This window comes from Erithacus rubecula (assembly GCF_903797595.1).
Source record: "Erithacus rubecula genome assembly, chromosome: 4".
Classification (NCBI taxonomy): domain Eukaryota; kingdom Metazoa; phylum Chordata; class Aves; order Passeriformes; family Muscicapidae; genus Erithacus; species Erithacus rubecula.
Window position 1 is genome coordinate 22,264,555 of NC_136686.1, and position 19,001 is coordinate 22,283,555.

General features: G+C 34.0%; 1 protein-coding gene across 1 annotated transcript in view; it reads left to right on the top strand.

The window, feature by feature from the left end:
• The window catches only part of PTPRQ (protein tyrosine phosphatase receptor type Q), a gene marked incomplete at its 5' end in the record, with an annotated part of 122,712 nt that overhangs the window by 7,354 nt on the left and 96,357 nt on the right, over window positions 1–19,001 (top strand). Inside the window, 15 exons of the mRNA XM_079304496.1 lie at window positions 1,071–1,257; window positions 1,400–1,684; window positions 1,992–2,276; window positions 2,929–3,198; window positions 4,327–4,587; window positions 5,962–6,092; window positions 6,289–6,418; window positions 7,852–8,002; window positions 8,488–8,594; window positions 9,087–9,184; window positions 11,967–12,129; window positions 13,591–13,851; window positions 15,539–15,699; window positions 16,638–16,749; window positions 17,438–17,664. Of these exons, the coding sequence (XP_079160622.1) occupies window positions 1,071–1,257; window positions 1,400–1,684; window positions 1,992–2,276; window positions 2,929–3,198; window positions 4,327–4,587; window positions 5,962–6,092; window positions 6,289–6,418; window positions 7,852–8,002; window positions 8,488–8,594; window positions 9,087–9,184; window positions 11,967–12,129; window positions 13,591–13,851; window positions 15,539–15,699; window positions 16,638–16,749; window positions 17,438–17,664 (2,829 nt within the window). The remainder of the gene's footprint in view (window positions 1–1,070; window positions 1,258–1,399; window positions 1,685–1,991; window positions 2,277–2,928; window positions 3,199–4,326; window positions 4,588–5,961; window positions 6,093–6,288; window positions 6,419–7,851; window positions 8,003–8,487; window positions 8,595–9,086; window positions 9,185–11,966; window positions 12,130–13,590; window positions 13,852–15,538; window positions 15,700–16,637; window positions 16,750–17,437; window positions 17,665–19,001) is intronic.

Consider the following 19,001-nt stretch of genomic DNA (forward strand, 5'->3'; position numbering starts at 1 on the left):
TTTTGTAAACAGCAGGCTATATGCACAAGTCCTTCTGAAAGACAAGTTCAAGTATTTCGTACTATTGAAGATGTTCTTTGCTCTCTTGGGAAGTGAAAAATATCACAGTATTTTATTTCATTTTTTTCAACACAATAAATTAATTGAAAAAATAGGCTTATTCTCAACAAAACGATTTATCGTTTTCTCAGAGAAATTTAAAAAAGTTTTTTTCTTCCCTCTCCCCTCTTCTGAGCATGTTCAATAAAATAGCAAACAACAGAAGTCTTAAAATTATGGTGATACCTCCACTTTTCTCTGTTGGAGTACATAAAGCTTTCATTAGCCTGTAGCTGAAATCTTTTATGCTCTTTTACCTCCAGGCAGTGCCCCAATGCCATGCCTAAATGTTCTGTGTTTTCTATAAATCCCCTGTAGATGTTAGAATATGTCAGTGCAGTGCAGATTAAAGCTGTGTCCCACTGGAGGGCTCTGCCTTGTGATGCTGTAAGCAGATTCTGCAAGCATCTTTCCTCCAAAATGTCATGTTGGTAGAGCTCTGCTGGAAAAACAGAAAGTTCCTGAAAGGCTAGAAACCTGGAGTGAGGTGAGTGAGTGTCCTAACATGTGAGAAACTGGCAAGCAGGAGAAGGGGGAAAGATAACATTTCCTTGTCTGATTGTGAATCTTACCATGTTTTTTTACAGCTAAATATTTTTCTTTTCAGACTCAATTTATGAGTAATTTTGACTGATTTTCTAAGTGAATACCCTTTATAGAAAATTATCCGTACAAGATTATTAAATTATTTGATTAATAACGATTTTTAAAGTCTTGTTTGTAATGATAAAACATACTCATGTGGCTTATACTATGCTATGTTAAATTATTGTCATGCAATCTTTTGCAATAGAACAGGTGGAATTTTGGATCAAAACCTTTATTAAAAATTGACCTATATAATAAAATTGTATAAATGGAGTACATAAATTTTGAATATTTAGGCATATACTTGCAATGAGGGAAACCTTAATAATTTGTAAATATAATCTAAAAATATCTGGGTTTTAATTTCACTTTTTTCAATCTAGGAAGAAGGTCAGCTCTTGTGGACAGATGGATCTCCTTATCTTCTAAAAGCTGGTATCTCATCTCTGTCAATGATACCAGAAAATCAGACTGACTGCTATGCCCTTCAGAGAGATCCCACTGGCCCAGACTATTTCTTCACAGGATTTTTCTGCTATGTACAGCTACCATATATTTGTGAATATGAATGTAACTATATATTTTTTAATCTTTTACATTTATTCTTAAAAGCCTTGCTCTGATTACATTTATTTTTAAAGATACAAATATAAAAAGAAAAGATTTTTAATGATTTTCAACTTCTTTTTTAATTTTTGGTGTTTTTTTACAGTACCTCTAGTACCAGAAAATTTCATGTTTGATGTGCATGATGTCAAGACAACTGAAGCTGCTTTTGTGTGGAGCAGTATGGACATGTGGCTTAAGTCAGACTTTGCACTTATACTTAAGTACTATCTTGATCAGTGGAAACCACACATTCTGAACTTGCCTGTGAATACAACTCACATAAAAATTGGGCAGCTGTCTCCAGGCCTTCGCTATAGTTTCTTATTAGCAGCAAGGAGCCCAGAAGGAGCACAGACCAGCTTAAGTCCAATTCTGAAGGTAGAAACAAGTAAGTTACAAAAATAAATTGCAGTAATAATCAGATATCCATACAGTTTTTATATTTTCCCTTTAGTTTCACTGTTTCCTGTATTCTCTGTTTATCAATACTCTGTCACTGATACACTGTCCAAGCTGCTGTGTTAGATTTGCTCTAACAGTATTTAGCCTCTATGTAAGTGTACATTGTTAGGTTTTCAGGCTCTATTTAAAACAAACAAACAAACAAACAAAAGATGCAACAAAACACCCCACAGTTATGGATGAAAGACATGAGGAACCATTATCATATCTGTGTTCCTAATCTTGTTCAACAGGACCCTTGCACTCCCAGAAGTTAGAGGCTACACATGTTTCATCTACAGAAATACATTTAAAATGGAAACCCTCACAGTATTCATACAGCATTTCTTTTCATTACTACCTGATCAACATATTGGATACTGAAACAAATATCTGGGAACAGTTGCCAGTTGAAAAAAGCAAGACTTCAATAATCATAGGAAATGTAAAACCTTATCATCAGTATCAGTTATATTTACAGAATGTAGCAGAGAAAGGAACTCTAAGCTGCCACGAGAAGCCTATATTAATCACAACAGGTGATGTATCATTTTTCTTTTTGTTTTATTTTACTAGACAGAGTTTAAATTGAAAATACAAGACATAAAGACATTCTTAAAGCCATGTCAGATTGTGATTGTTGGGATACTCTTCAGAACCTTCCAAAATCATGGAAGTACCAATTCCAATCCATTTATTTATAAATTTATTATTTATATTTATATATATATATAAATATATAAATATTTATTTATATTTATATATTTATTATTTATTTATAAATTTATTTATTTGACTACTTACAGCATGTTAGTATGAACTAAAGAAGTGATATTCTCCTTTATAAATTCTGATTTATAGTTTGTATGTCTAATTTTACAAAGTTAAAACATTACCACAATTTTTCAAGGGCAATCTGTGTCACCTTCTCACTCCATAGATATATGCAGTGGAACAGAATTTGCTTGCAAAACGAGTCCTTATTTATTATGAGAAAACAGAAAACAGAATCTGCCTGTAATAGGTAGTTCCCTGCAAATTGTTTTAAGAAATAATTAAATGAATCAGTAGATTTAAAATCATGACATTTTAGAAGAAAAAACTAACCAAGAAACATTATTGGAAAGTGATTGTAAAGTGACAGAAAGTTTAATGTATGGATTTATACTGACATCTTTTTCTTTGATCAAGCTGTCAGTCCACCTACAGCTGTTTATATTCACCCAGAGGATGTAAAAGAAGAGAGTGTAATCCTTCACTGGAAGCTGCCACAAGAGTGTCAGGAGTCTTACATTCAAGTGAAACCTAATTCAGGCATAGGTGAAACTAAAAAGTTTTTATTAAGCAATAAAGAAGAATTAAAGATTGATGACCTAACTCCTGGAATGGCTTATGAAATAGCAGTGGCAAGTGTGAAAAATGGAACTATGAGCAAACTGAAGACCATTCAATGCACTTTAAGTAAGACATTATTTATGGTGGGAACTACAGATTATAATACGTACATCAGTTTCACTATTGCTATTTATTAGGTTGATATCATCCAATGGATTTTGTAGATCAAGTCAATTTGCTCAGTAGCAAAGGATCAAAACTTAAATATGAAATGTAGAGATCCAATTCTAATTGTTAACAGCAGAGTTAACAATTTTTGCAAAAACAGTGCAGCCTTGGAAATCATCTTGGTACTAGTGACAGCTGTGATGGGGACCCCAGAAGGAAATACTGTTCCCACTGGCAGAAGAAGCTGGGTGAATCATTGATTTGCATTGAAATAGGAAAATATTGGAATGGCTGGAACTGATTATTGATTTTTGGAGATGCACTAGTTGTACTGAGAACTGTGAGAAAGAGTTGCTCTACCATTAGTGCGAGGCTGCTAGGGAAGAATTAGAAGTAATAATAGCTGAAAAGAAAAGTTTTGCATTCTTTGTCGAAGCATCTATAGGGAAGGACCCCTTTATTGTAGGGTCCTAGTTTACCAAAATGTTGAAGTGCTTTTGGTGCAGTATAAATTTTTTGCTTTTGTGAAAGGAGTGGGCAGGATTCACTTATACATGTAATATATAAAGGCTGCAGCTGTCAGATTATAGACTTATGAAATGCTGCATTGTCATTTCTTTCTAAATGATTACAGTATTTTGGAGGGTAACAGTCTTAAGTCTTTTCCAGAATTTTTTATGTAGGATTAGATTTAATACCTCATTCAGGACACAGATGACAAAATTCTAGATGGGATATTTCACAGCTGTCAGAGCCAACTGTAAGGAAGAAAACTAAACACGTCAATGTTGTATCAATCAAATGCATCTCATTCTCCATGGTTATCTCCCTGTCCACATCTACATTTCTGTATAGCTTTCCATTTATCCTGCCTTGATGCAGTTGTGGTTGAGAAGAAAATTCCAGTAATGTATAGTTAAAAGATCAGGTTGTTCATTGTTTCTGAGCAATGGCATGCTATGGTAGCTGTTAAATTGCACCCAGCATGGCTATTTCTCGGGGCAGTTGCTTTAGATGCATTATGTGGTTTTCACTTAATTTATTTTCAACTAGTTTAACATATGGCAACTTTTTTTTTTCTTCTAGAGCCCAAGCCTGTTCAAATTGTAGTTCCTTATGTGCTGTACAGCAATGCTGTGGTACTGTTTGTTCGCATGCCCGATACCGGAGTATTTGATGGCATATATGTTACAACTAAAAAAGGACCTAATGCAACATTCATTTTAAAAAGTGATGGTAAAATAACAGTTGAAAACCTTACTGCAGGAAGGGAATATGATTTCTGTGTCTCCACAAAAAGTGGAAAAATGTTGAGCTCCTTTTATCATATAAATGGTGTAAAAACCTGTAAGTATTTTAAGTTCTTATAAAATTACACAATATAAAAATCTTAATTTTTGAACCTTTTAAGCTTTATTTTTATTTCAGTGGAATAGAAAACACATGCCATTAAAAATCATCTTGATATATTTTTGTAAACAATTTGCAGTTGTACTAACAGTAGTTGGTTTTCAAACAAGACTATAAGAATCCCTTTTAATTTCTAAATTTGTTAAATTGTGTTTTTTATATTGTGTATAAAATGTCTAGCAAGCATTTCAGGAATTTAGAGCGTATTAAATTATTGTCCCTGTGGTAAACAAGATACATTTTGACAACTTATTTTAAACAAGCAGTTGAGTATCAATGTGGTTGCTTCTGTTCCTTGAAACTATTAAATTAAATTAATATTATAAAATATTAAAGGTGCACCTTTAAGCAAATAATAAAAGTGTTCAGGTTCTCCAAGATAATAAATTAATTCACAAAGACATTAAAAGAATTGCAGTGGACAGGACACCTTCATGCAAGACTTTTAAAAACAGAATTTCAATAGAAACTTTAAAAATGTTTAAAAATATCTGCTGAAATTCTGTGCTTTTACTTTCCTATTTTTTTATTATATTTATATTTCCATAAGTTTTTCTTTTCCTCTTTTAGAATTTTCCTTTGAAATGCTTTTTCTGCACTGTTTCTATCACAATAGAAATGTTATAACAGGAAAAGTTAAGAGAAGATCTAAAAAGTAAGGAAGAAGGGAGAATGAGGGCAAGACAGAAAAAAATTTCATCAAATAAAGCAAGCCTTGAAATCTGACATTTGTTAAAATATGGTTTTAATAAAAACCTGGGTTTTAATCAATCTTCTGACACCATTTCCTAAATTTGGTAGAAAACTGCTTTACAAAATCTAGTCTCATTCTGACTCTTCTAAGGCCTCAAAAATTTGAAAGAGATAAAAATCCTGACACCTCACATGTATGTAGTTTTCCCTTAGAAAAAGTGTAAATTTTGGTATATTCCAGACAGAAATGGCTGTGATAGAGATGAAAGAAATACAGAGAAGAGTGGAATTCTCCCGAAATGTGATCTGAATTGTACCTAACATGACTATACTAGTAAGGGGTAAAGTGTATTTGTCTAATGTGATCTACACAGTTTTGCTGAGCCTTTTGACAAAATTTAGGTGCATTCTGTCCACTGTGGTGGTGCTATTGGAGGGATTAACTTCATCATAGAGAACTTTCCCACCTAGAAGTGCCAGCTCTGTCCTCAGAGAAAAATGTAATTTCAACCTTATACAATTCTAAGATTCAAAACACCAGCAATTTTGCTGTTTGAGAAGTGTTAGATGGAGCAATGGCTGGGATTGAACAGAAAGGTGTTTTATGCTCACCTGCAGGTCTGGCAGCTCCCCTGAATGTACGAGAGGGTGATGTCACTGACACTTCCATAGAGGTCACTTGGGACCGTGCTGAGGGGGATTTCGAGCAGTACGAGGTCACCTGTACTAATTGTGCAAGTGCTTTCAAGGTATGCTCTGAAGGGCACCACCTCTGGATATACACTGCAGATATGTTTCAGTCTTCCATGAAGCAGTCAGAGGCTGAATGAAAAGCTTTATTTCCCATTGAAATAGTTGGATGTGCAGTATATATGGTATATACGATTTATATACGATAAATGAATTTTGTAAGCAGTTCTGTGAAATCTGTGTTTGGTTTTCTAGGTCCAGAAGGTAAAGCAAGAAACAGCAACATTTTCCAACCTTAGCCCTGGTAAGCTGTACAGGTTTGCAATTCGAACAGAGAAGGAAGGTTTCAGAGACAGTATTTTTGTGACAAAAGAAATAGAGACAGGTAAGACCACAATGTTGTCAAATTCAGTGCTTGTTTTACTCCATCCATATCTCTTGCTTTCTTCTTAAATTTTTTTTTGTCTCAAACAAAGCAGCGTAATTCAGCCATCTTTGTAATTTTGTCCTTATTCTCTTTCATCATTATCTTTCTTGCTCTTTGTCTGCAAGGGACCATTAGGAGTCTTAGTGGAGCTGCTGTGTACAATGAGATACCAATGTTAACTTCATGTTGATTCAAGCAGCTCTACAGTAACTGATACTTGCATAGTGTCTGGCTGCCAATATTAGAGAAAACCAATTTTTTTTAATATGTCTCTTCAATGCTTTAATTTTTCACTCCAGCTATGACTTTGAACACAGTTAAATATCCAAAACTAAATTAGTGTTATCATGTTTTCTCATTGGCCTTTCCTTACATCACAAGTAAACTTGGGCTTTATTACATCTAGTTTTACTTTGGGTTAGGACATTTGAGTCTCAGAAGTGTAGCTCTCTTTTATTCTAGTACTTCTATCTGGCTGACATGATCTCTCAGGCTATTAGATCTGACACGTTACAGTTTCCTCTAAAAGGTGACTCGTGAAAAAATCAAGCACAGTAGATGTGACTGAAGAGGTTCAGCATATGTGATCACAGATATGCAATGACTTGCATTTAAGGAACCACTGAGTTAAAACTGATACAGGAATACTGTAAAATCATTTGAGAGAGGCAATAGTGGAGCAAGTAAATCATGGTTCTCTGACACTTCCTTTTCAAGAACTAAGGACTTAAAACTAGAAAATAAAAAGTAGAAATGAAGCAAAAGCAGATGATTGTTTATTAAATTTGTAGGTACATTGCAGAACTTCTTGCCACCAGGTATTTTTTCTGATGATTGTGATCATAGGTTCAAGTGGAGACCAAAGACATTCATAAAAGAATAATCTGCTGAGATTTACTGCATAGAAATAGAAATCACATTTGGTTCATGACATCCTTGGGCTGCAAATTGCAGTCTAGAGGGGCTACTGAAAGGAATTATCCCTCTGTGCAATTCTTGCTTTTTCTGCAGACATGTCATTTTGGTCACTGTTGAATAAAAGATACTGTGCTAGTTGGGACTAAGGTGTCTGAACAGTATTTTACCTCTTATACTGACATTTCTTTTCCTGAGAAATTTTCCATTTTTGAGGAACTCCATATCAGTGATGTCAGAACTGTGCTAAGAAGCACTGCAGAGCAATAAACAGCTTGACTCTGGATTTCCTGGATAACAAAAGTCACTGTACATATTTCTGCAGTTGTAGTAGTTTCTATGTCTTTGAGATAAGGAAGAACACGACATCTTTTATGTGGAGTTTTTATCACATTCTGATGATGAGAGGGCTGTCATAAAGAAATGTGTTCAAAATGTATTTTTAAATCAATGCATTTTGTTTTCTTGTCACACAGTACCAAGTGCAGTCAAATATCTGAACTCTAGCAGAGACTCTGAATCAATAGCAGTTACCTGGCCACCAGTACAAAGTATATATGATGGATATATTCTTTCAATAAACAGTAAGGTCTTCAATGAGAAGAAAATGTTATCTTCTGCTGTGAGGTATGATGATTACATTCTAAAAATAACTGAGATGAACTCAAAGCAGCTGTTTCCCATAGATATTCAAAATAAGTAGCTTGTGCTGTTATTTATATGTTATATGTATTTGATGGTTTAGTTGATATGCATTATTATGCCCCTGTATTTTAAGAACTGCATTTTAAAATCAAATCACGGTTGTCATATGATATGTTTAGCAAAGAACAGCAAACAAAATCCTGCTTTGGGGTGAGCACCAGCAGAACCTGTGTGCCACTCTAGATATTTAATTTAAGACTTTAAAACTTCCTAGCACTGGAACTTGCTTGTAATACATACTATTTAAGATTTTATAGTACTGAAATATTTTTTGACTCACAAGATATAAACATGTATACACACATAATGTTTAAACAATATCCATAAAACTATAAAGAATTAACATATGAACATGCATTGTTTTTTAGAATCTCAAAGGACATAATCTCTTCTTTTAATCTTTGTAGAACCCACAAATTTGAGCACCTTCTTCCAGGCACTGATTTCTTAATCGATATTGTGACAACCAATGGATTAAAAAGAAGTCACCCTACTGTCCTCAAGATTAGCACCTGTAGGTTCAGATTATTAATGACTTTTCATTGTTTCAGATAATTAAGGGTTTTTTATTTTAAGGTGTTTTCTAAGAAAAGCTATTCTTTATCAAATCCATGCATCTTAGCAATGACTGAATGGATGCTTTTCAGTTTTTCTTTTCAATCTAAACATCTTTAAAGTGACTAAGTATATAAAAGCTTTTTAAATGCAAAGTTCCCTCTGCATTAAGTGGGATTTTGCCACTACTGAATCAGCAATAGTGTTATGATGATAAAATTTTTCCATAAAAATTGACAAAGGTTGACTTTATTTCTGATTCTGTTTCTAATATTAGAGGTGATTTTCATTTATTTGAAGTTCTTTTTAAGTACAAAATGAAATCTCTTTCCAGATGGAACTATAAAATAATGAATTAAAGCTATGTGTTCTGTAGATGTCAATTTCCTTAAAATAAATATAGATTATTTTTATTATATTTATTTATTTAATCTAAATTTTGCATCCTCAGATCCTGATCCACCATCAGATTTACAAGTGTTTGGACAAGAAGAAAATACAGTCTATTTTTCTTGGAAACTCCCAAGAGGAGGATTTGATATGTTTCAGGTGAGAAGAGAATAAGAAGAAATCAATGCAAGTATTTTTTTTGTAATTTCTCAATTAAATTACATCCTGTATGTGCTGTAAACCCAGTAATAAATCTATATTTTTTATAACCCATGTAAGTATTGGAAGGAAATACTATTGAAAAAGGTCAGCTAAATATGTACTTCCAATTACATAACATGTTTTAAAAAAAGAATTTAAATTATACTTTTAATAGCTCTCAATAACTTATTTTTCAACTAGTGTGAAATAAAATAGATCACAGGTCAAGGATTGAATTTATTTGTAATGTAATATTATTTTCTTAGCTTTTCAAATTTGTAATGTAAATTAATTTAACTGAAGTGAAAAATAAAAAGTACCTTCTTTACAGAAAAAATATAAATGTTATATTTAGAAAGTCACAGAATCACTGTAGGGTTGGAGGATTTTTTAACATAACAATTTACTAGACAAAACTGCAAACCTTGTGTAATTTCCATACCCTTCCAGCCTTGGGCAGTAAGTAGTTTAGGGATTTTCTGAGGGAAATTGGATATACATAAAGAAAAACAGGGATTATTCTAGATTTTTGTTATTTCTACTTCAAAATTTTATGTTTAAAAAAATTGCAGTTCTTGATTTTAAAACTCTTATTTTTTAGGTTCTTGATGCATTAGAAATACCTAGTCTTTCCTTGTTCACCATACCCATACCTTTTGTGATTTTATACACTTCAATTTTTTCAATTTCCCATTCATGATTTCAGTTCTCTGTCCAAAATGATCCACAATAGCATCTAAATAGCATGGATCATGTTTCACTATGACATGCAGCCAGTCTCTCTCTTGTGTCCTGGATTTTGCAGTCTGTCTTGTATTATCCTTAGCATTTTGTAGCCTCTGTATTGACATGTAGCCAGCAAAACCTGATACACTGCTGCTTAGCACATGACTTGAATCAATATGGATTTCTAGGTACAATCTTTCACAGTTAACTTACTTGAATGGGATATTTTTTGGTACACAGCACTACCATGAGACAAAGTACTTTGTTTTAATGATCTACATGTTTTTTACCCCAATATTACAGTGCCCAATTATTTTTTCTTCTGCTCTCCCATGGCTTCAATTATATATATACCCAAAACTAAAATCTTAGTATCCATAGGATAGTTCCTTGATATTTCTTCTGTCTTCATTATTGTAGAACTTCATTGATCTTCATTGAGCCAGTTAACCTCTCACACTATTTGCTGGTGCAGCCTGAAGCACATACACAAATTTTAAAATTAAATTTAATTATCTTTTTCATGTTTTGAACCAGTTCAGATGTGCTTTTGAATGTGACAATATTATTTTTGTCACCCTGTGGAAAATAATTGTCATCTGTAATATCAATCTTCATGTCACAGTGTTATTGTTCAGCATCTCATAGAGCAAGCAGCCACATTAGACAGTGCTTTGTCTGTATAAATGAGCTTATCTTTAAATCTTTAATGAGAAAGGCTTTCGTAGTCTGGTTGCTTAGGAAGGTGCACCTGCATAAAAGGGATCGTTTTACTAATCATTTAAAATTAAACATCCCTGCTCACCAACTTTCTATGTAATATATTGTAGTTTCTAAAGTGAAGAGTGCACAAAAGGTACTTTCCTAACTTCTTTATACTGGATGTAAATCTTTAATCTATAGCTTTGCTTCTAGCATCTTGCAGTGCTGTAATTCTAATAAGGCAATGACAGTTTCCAAGATTTTGTTTGTATAAACAGGCACTATGCTGGCAAAATAGACAGAGGGCAATGGATCATTCCTCCCCAGATGAATAGCAGCTAACCCCAGTGCTTTCAGGTCACTGCCATGTGTACAACACCCTCCTTTTGCTTGAGGAAATTATTAGGGGCAGGACAGGACTCACTGTGTAGGCAGCTGCAACCTTACCTGGTCTCAGTATTGAGAGCCTTGCCTGAGAAATGTGTGTTGTTTGCTGGAGGTGCTTCTCCAGTGCCCTCCTCTGCAGGGCAGGCACAGTCTGCATCTTGCCTCTCACTAGTGCAGATAGGAGCCAGTCTGCAGGGACACTTTTCTATCTCCCCAGGGTGCAGGAATTTTTTTTTGTCACCTTAGAATTATCTGGAAGGTCAGAAGGAATTCCCACAGCCTCTAGGAGTTAAGTCCTCAGATTTCAATGTCTTGATATCTCCAGCTCTTTTATTCTCTGCAGTGGCTCTAAACAGATGAATTTTCAAGGTGTAGCAGTGAGCAGAGTTGAGTGACTGATTCCTCACGAGTCTTTTCAGAATCTCAGCTCAGGGCACAGCTGGCTTTTTTGGTTGAATGGTTTCAGGCGTTGCTTGGATTTTTTTTCTTTGTTTTGCTATGTTTTGCTTTTTTGTTTCATTTTGAGGATCTTTTTGTGGGTTTTTTTTTTTGTTTTGGTTTTTTTTTTTGTCAGAAAGGTACAGAGTTTCTTAATTGTACAGTTCATCAGTATAGCTGTGAGACTGAACAGTCAGAGTAAACTTTATTATCCTCTCTCCAAGAGCAAAAAACCTGTAAGCCTCTACTTCACTTTGCTTCCTCCATCTACTTTTAAATATTAAAGTAATTGCTTTCACTACTGGGCTATTAAGGAATGATGGAGTTCCACATTGGTGGAACATGATATAAAGCTCCTTGATTCTTCTTGTATTTAAAAAGTGGAAATTATTTTAAATATTTCTAGACTAACAGGTAGTTGCAATCTCTGAGCATTACTTTTATGAACTTAAATAATCTAATATAAGGAATTTTTTTGCTTTGATAGCTCTCATATTGTCTGATGAATAATGAAAAGCTGCTTACCAGAAATATTTATGACAGCAGAGCTGTAGTGAAAAATCTGACCCCTGGGACAGAATACATTTTTCAGTTAAGGACAATTAAAGGCTTGGATTCCTCTGTGGCTGTGGAGAAAAAGGTCACCACAAGTAAGGAAATACATTATAAATTGTCTTTTTGAAAAACAGTAAATGTTCAGAGACATTTAAATAATTGTAAGTAACTCAAAAAGGTCACAGAGTTCAAAATGAAACTTCAGCTTTGGGAGGAAAGTTGTGCTTCTTGTGATAGTTGTTTAAATAGGACCCTTGTACATAACTCACTCATTTGAGATTGTGGAGTCTAGACATAGCTGAAAATAGCTCTTTGAAAAAAGCTTCCAGCTCTAACAAAGTAAGGTCTTGCCAGAATAGCTTCCTATACTTTAATAATTAGCTTGCATTTTGTTTACAATTGTTTATATATCTCCTAAGTTCTTGCAAGCCCAAGGTCTCAGATTGGATAAATGTTCCTGTGCAAGGACACAGAATGTTTAAGACAGTGAGAGGAATTGTGCTTCAGAGAGCTCAACAAGGTGGAGAAACCAGTATCTTGCACTCATTTTCTGTCTCTGAGCAAACATGCATTTTTCAATGTTCCTGTGATGCAACATAAGAAAGAGGGAAAATTCTTTGTGGTGTAAATTTAAAAAATATTTATATGGAATTCTGGACTGCCAAAACAGATAAACAGATAAAGAGCACTTAGTTATGAAAAGATAAGTCAATCTCTGGAAAAAAAAATCCCAGCGCAATCACAGAGCATTCTTGTGAATGAAATGTGCAGTAGAATATTCATTATTGTGTTCCTCAAGATGCTTTATTTCCTCAGGTAAATATTTTCAAGCGAATTGTGGATGAGTCCTGACTGTACCTAAATTATAAAAGGTTTACTCTATAATTTTAATGTCAAACCCTTAAGATTTTTTTCATGCTGAGTAATAGGCATATGTTAGTGTTTTTCATAAAGCTTCAAGGAAGATAAAGCAATTATGTGAGATTCGCTTTTAGGAAGAACAGAAATAATTTTTGTTCTCAAGCAGCTGTGCTGCACAGATTAATGGAAGTGCTATTAGTGAATTATTTGTGATTTTAGGAATCTTAATATAATAGAAAATGCTATTTAAAAAAAAAAAGGGGATAATTACTGTGGTTGTGCTATTTACTGTGCAGATTAACAGTTTTCTAAAATTATGTGGAATATAATGTGTTTTAGAAAACTTTAAAACTCTACTTCTGCTTACAAAGTGTTCCATTTTCATCCTGTTTTACCAGTGAACAATAATACTGTTCTTAGGGATGACCTGATAAAATTGAAATTGTCTTCCATATATTTCATTATGTGTACAGGAGGTACATCCCCAGGTTTTATTTACCCTGTGCAACATAATGGCACTGCTTTCTGTATATCCATACAGAGTTGTGAAATTTGAATGCATGTTTCATGATGTTTTGAAGTCTCAAAACATTGATTTAAGTAAAAATCCTGTATTTTTAAAAGACATTGTTTTCTTATATTTTTAGTACTTGGGATTTTTTTTTCTATATTAATCTCAATAATTTTTATCATAGAACCTGCTGGGATATGTGGTCTGGCATTAACGATGGTAAATACCTCCTCTGCAACAGTAAAGTGGAATCCAACCAAGACTAACTTCACTTCTCATAAAGCATCTTTATCAAACAATACCTTTATTGAAAAGTTCACAATTCCAGGAACAGTGACTGACTTCAGCCTTACAGAGCTGACTGCTGGGGGCACTTATAATTTCACACTGAAAAGAATAAAAGGAAATACTGAAGGAGCTTCTGCTTTCCTTGAATTTGTAACAGGTCTGTATGGTTTCCTGCTTCCTCTGCCAGTGAATGGTAGCTGTCCCTAACAGTGCATATTTATCTGTGTACATCTCACTTTGTAAAATAACCTCAAAATTTCAAAAGATCTTACATGTAATAGTTTGCTGTCATTGTGGGTATATATTACTTAAACCCTATTCAATCTGATACCTTTCAGAAACACAATGTCTTTAGCTGTGCTGTATTTCTTTTCACCGTTTTTAGTATTTCAGATCTTATCCTGCAGAGAGTTACACACAAGCGGAATTTTACTTTACAATTATTTCAGTGGTTTGTTTTTGTTGTTTTTTTTTTTTTTTTCAGTGTGTGAAGTTGAACAGGTTCAGAAATGTTTGTAGAGTTAAGGTTTTAGATTGCAAACTACCCTCAGAAATTAATTGTGGGTTTGTACCCCTATAAACATAAAATCCAGCTTCTGTGGAAGTAGAGATTCATGCAAATAATAGGACTGATGAGAGCAGTAGGACTCAAAATCTGTAAGAGTATACTAAAAGGAAGAACCTATACTCTCAGTTAAACTTGCATACCTCCACATATATTATTAATATTTTTTTTTTTTGGTGTCAAAATAAAACATGAGTTAAAAATCATACATATGAGACAAATACAGATGGAATGTAAAATCTAAAATTAATATTTGAATATATTAATATTCAGATTATTTGCTGGCAGAACTGGAGTAATTGAAGCAATTCTGCAACTTTGCATAGTGTGTGTAAAGAGTTAATCAAAGATATATAATCTTAGATTTACAGCAAATAAGAAATGGGTAGAAATCTTTCAGAGTTGAAGCTGTACATTATTCAGACTGCACACTATGATACTAATGTATAAACTACTATAAGATTTGGTCTGAATTCAGTTACAAAGGCAGACAGAGGACTGAGTGCAAGGGTGAAACTGAAATGAGACAAAGAGCATCACTGACTGGGCTTACTCTGAGAGATGAGCATGGGGAGAATTGGTAGCTGTACATGAGTTCCAAAGTAGAAATAAAACAGATGAACCTGGCTAGAGATTGTACAGGTGAATGAATTACAGAGTTCTATATGTAGATAATATTTTAGTGACCTACTGAAGAATTTGAAACCTGGTTCATTATTAGGCTTAGAGTGCATAATACACATTTAAAGGTAAATTTAAAAGCAGAAGAAAATGAGACATTGTGTCATGAGCAGATGGAAATTTGGCTTTAATAAAAGGAGTAGACTACCCAAATTTTGGGATGTTAATGACGAGAGTTAATGGAATTACTGGGATTCCAAACACATGGAATGTATAAAAGAGTTACTTATCTTATGGCTTGCAGCAGAACAAACACTAGCTTTATCTTGAATTTCAACTGTAGCAGTAATGTCAGCAGTAGTGCTAACTTTGAGACAGCAGAAACCCCAGGACTGTGCAGAGATTTTATTGACTGAACACTGCAGAGACACACGAGCTTGCTCTCTGTGAGCAGATGTCCCAGCATGGTTGGGAGGCCACCAACCAAATCCCAGAGGCAATGCAGCAACTGTAGGATCACATAATGCCGTAGCCAGACTAATCCTTTGTATAGCAACAAAACTCTTGGTTGGATGCTTCTCTGTTCAGTTGTAACTACTAGCATATTTTAAATGCAGTTATTTAAGTTAATGTCTTTTTTTCTACAATTCTCTTTCAGAACCTGCAAAGCCAGAAGGTCTTAAATTCTTCAATGTTTCATCATATTATTTTTCACTGTATTGGAGACTACCTTATGGACTTGTAGACAGATTTCATGTGGATCTTGTTCCTGATCATGCTTCTGTTGTTATCCTAGATCTTGGACTTAGGGAGTATCAAGTAAGTGCTTTTATTACAGGACTTGCAGGGCCAGCTTTTCCTTATGCACTGTGCTGAAGGGGAATTCAAGCTTTCCCCCTTAGCCTTTTAATGCATATATGAATATTTCAGTATTAACAAAAAATTGTTGGGATGGGAGCAAATTTCAGCCTCCACAGTTTGCTGCCTAATAACAGGTAGTGAATTTACTGTTTTATAAAGCTACTAGAAGGACACAGACCATCATCCAAGGATTCATGAATAGTTTATCAAGGGAAGGGCAGAGCTATTGAGTAGTACAGACTCATTAATTGTGTACTTGCCAGGAAGATCTCTGCTTAAATCATTAATGCAGGCAACATTTCACTGCTAAGCCATCAAAAAGATATAGGAGCACTTTTTGATTCTGCTGTCTGGGACATATATTAACAGAAATAATGGTTGTTCTGGATGTTTTGCTTTTGTTTTTTCGTTGGAACTGCAAAAATACAGGTATTTCAGAAAATTTCTTGGTTAAAAAGTTAATAATTATGTTTACTGAAAAGGATGGGTTAGTATAAGGGTCCAAACCTTGTTCTTCAGGTTGTTTTTTTTGTTCATTCTTTCAAAAAGTAGTTTTATAATGCTTCATATTTACTTTGATAATGGTAATACAGAAAAACCTCTATAGATACATCGATAGGGGACTCTGGGATAAAATTAATAGTTAATTTTGTTGTTCTTTAATATTGAATGCTGTTCACAACTTATGAAGGGTAGTTGACAGCAAAATACTGCAGTTAACAGAGGTAAACAACTACTTTTAGTAATGAATTGCTCAAAATTTTCTGTGGTTTTTTATTATGCTTTGTTTTGTAGTGTTTTTTCCTGTTTACTTGTTCTGTTTGGGTTTTGAGGGGAGGGGGTTCATTTTTGTGATTCTTTGTAAAAGGTTTAAATAAATCCATGTCCTGTTTTAGGCTGATTTTTCCAATACTATTCCTGGAACAACATACAATGTTACAGTTTCTGCAGTTTCTTCTTCAGTCTATAGCTCTCCTGCAAGTAGAACTGTGACAACAAATGTGACAAGTGAGTGAAAAATGACTGATGAAATTTTGTTCATTTTTTAAACTGTGCTTTCTTATGTTTATTATGTGCACAGTAATGTCCAAGACATTATAATCTTATAATTATGTTTTGAACAGTCATTACATTTTTTCATCTTCTCTAACCATTTAAAAATACACTGGATCTGTTCTATGAGAGCTTAAGAATTTTCAAACTTTTGAAAAATTTGCTATTGCGTCATGTAATAATATCCAGACTCTGATTTATATCTATTGTGGTACATAAAAAATTGTTCAGAGCTATTTCCAAAAAAATGTAGCCAAAGAAGATCTGCTTTTTAAGAGAGTAGACTTTAATTGAGTGCTAGAATATGTCAGATGCCAAACTGGCATTAAACTCTGTTTTTTTAACAAAGATTTTGAGTAATAAATTTTTTGCATTCTTATAGAAGAATGTTTCTGGTGATCCAAAATGAACCTAATAATTTCTAACAGGACTCTATTCAGAAAAAAAAATTATTTAGAAGTATATCAGTGTTCAGTAGCTTTATGAGATTATGCTGGCAGATGATTTAATTTTGCTGTAGAATCTGTGAATGTGTCTCCACTCTTATGAATCTTAATTAAAGTTCATTTTACATGTGTGTTCTTGTGTGTGTGTATGTTGTGTGTGTGCATATATATAATTAAAAAATAATTTTTTTCTTTAGATCCTGGGCCACCCATGTTCCTTGCAGGTGAAAGAGTAGGTTCTGCTGGGATTCTGCTGTCATGGAACACACCACTCTATCCAAATGGGAGAATACTCTCCTATGTTGTTAAATATAAAGAAGTCTGCCCCTGGATGCAAACAGCTTATACACAGGTCACAACAAAGCCAGATAGTTTGGAAGTTCTTCTTACCAGTCTTAACCCTGGAACAACTTATGAAATTATGGTAAAAGTTTAAAAATGCCTCTTAGTATTTTGAATTATGATTTATTGTAAATTATGTGAGTGTATAGTAGGTTCCTGTAGAGTTTTCTGAGAGACCATGTTATTGGCTGTTGCCACAAAACTAAATATATTAGCAAGATATTTGTTTAGATGAGTTTATTTGAGTAGTGCTTTTAAAATCTACTTTAAAATGTTCCAGCCAAACTTGCACTGAAATGTATCTTCTTCTACTGATATTCATGTTAACATTTGGCATTATGTGGTAAAAGATAAAAAGCAAAGGGTAGAATTTTTGGAAACATCGAAATCCTTCCTTATATTCATTGAGATTTAATCTTGCAAATGACTGGTGTGCTTTGCATATTACATGTAGATTACTGAAACATCTGAGGCACATCCAAAAAAAGCATGTCTTTCATGTATGGAACTTGTTTGCATTGAGATTAGGCACTCCTGATCCATCTCTGAACTCTTCAACAATAGATGACTTCAGACACTGGACAGAAATTAAGTGCTACTCTCTTGGCAGTATTTGCCAAGCAATTCTTTGCCTCCTTTACTCTTTTATAAAAACCTTGTAGAGGTTCCTCTTCTCAATACCAAGAATTAAATGAAATTATGTGTTGATTTGCTTCTTTCCATTCACTTATGTTGAAGCTGCACATATGAGGTAGGAATTCCAATGTCTATCTTAATGCTAGTTTTGTTTCTGAGCTCTTTCTACAATAACTACCTAAAGATGAGGTAATAAAAACAACGTTTAAATGAGGACCTAGCTTAAGATTTATACAGTGTAATTTAAATACTGTCAGAACCCGCTGAATATCTCCAGTCAATTTCCTTAGCTATTGCAATTACTGTAGAATTCATCAATGCCTGAGGATGGTTCAAGTCATTGGCCCTGTGAAGCAGAAGTAGGTAGGGTTGGCTGTAGTCATGAGGTGGGTGTGCATGTGTTTGTGTGCCTTAGGAAGGAACTAGCCAGTGACACATCTTCTTTTTGACATCCTAGATTAAGTCTTTGATGCTACTTTATATTCCTTTACTGTGCTTGTCTGTTGTAGCTTTCTCCTTTTTAAAAAATCTTTACAGTCTTTGAAAAATGCACTCTTTAGTGCCAGGAAGCAATTAGAACAAGTTTCCCTTTCTGTCTGAGGCCTTCTGTTTTCCTTTGCCTTTGCTACCTCTGTGTGCTCTCTATCACTTGTACAGTGCTCCACACTTTGTTTTGCACACCTAGCCCTTCTCACCCTGTGTTCCCCCACAGTCAGCACTGTCAGCTCCCTAAACCCCATGGCCACACTTTTGGTGCCTGACATTGCCAACTATAACCTTGCT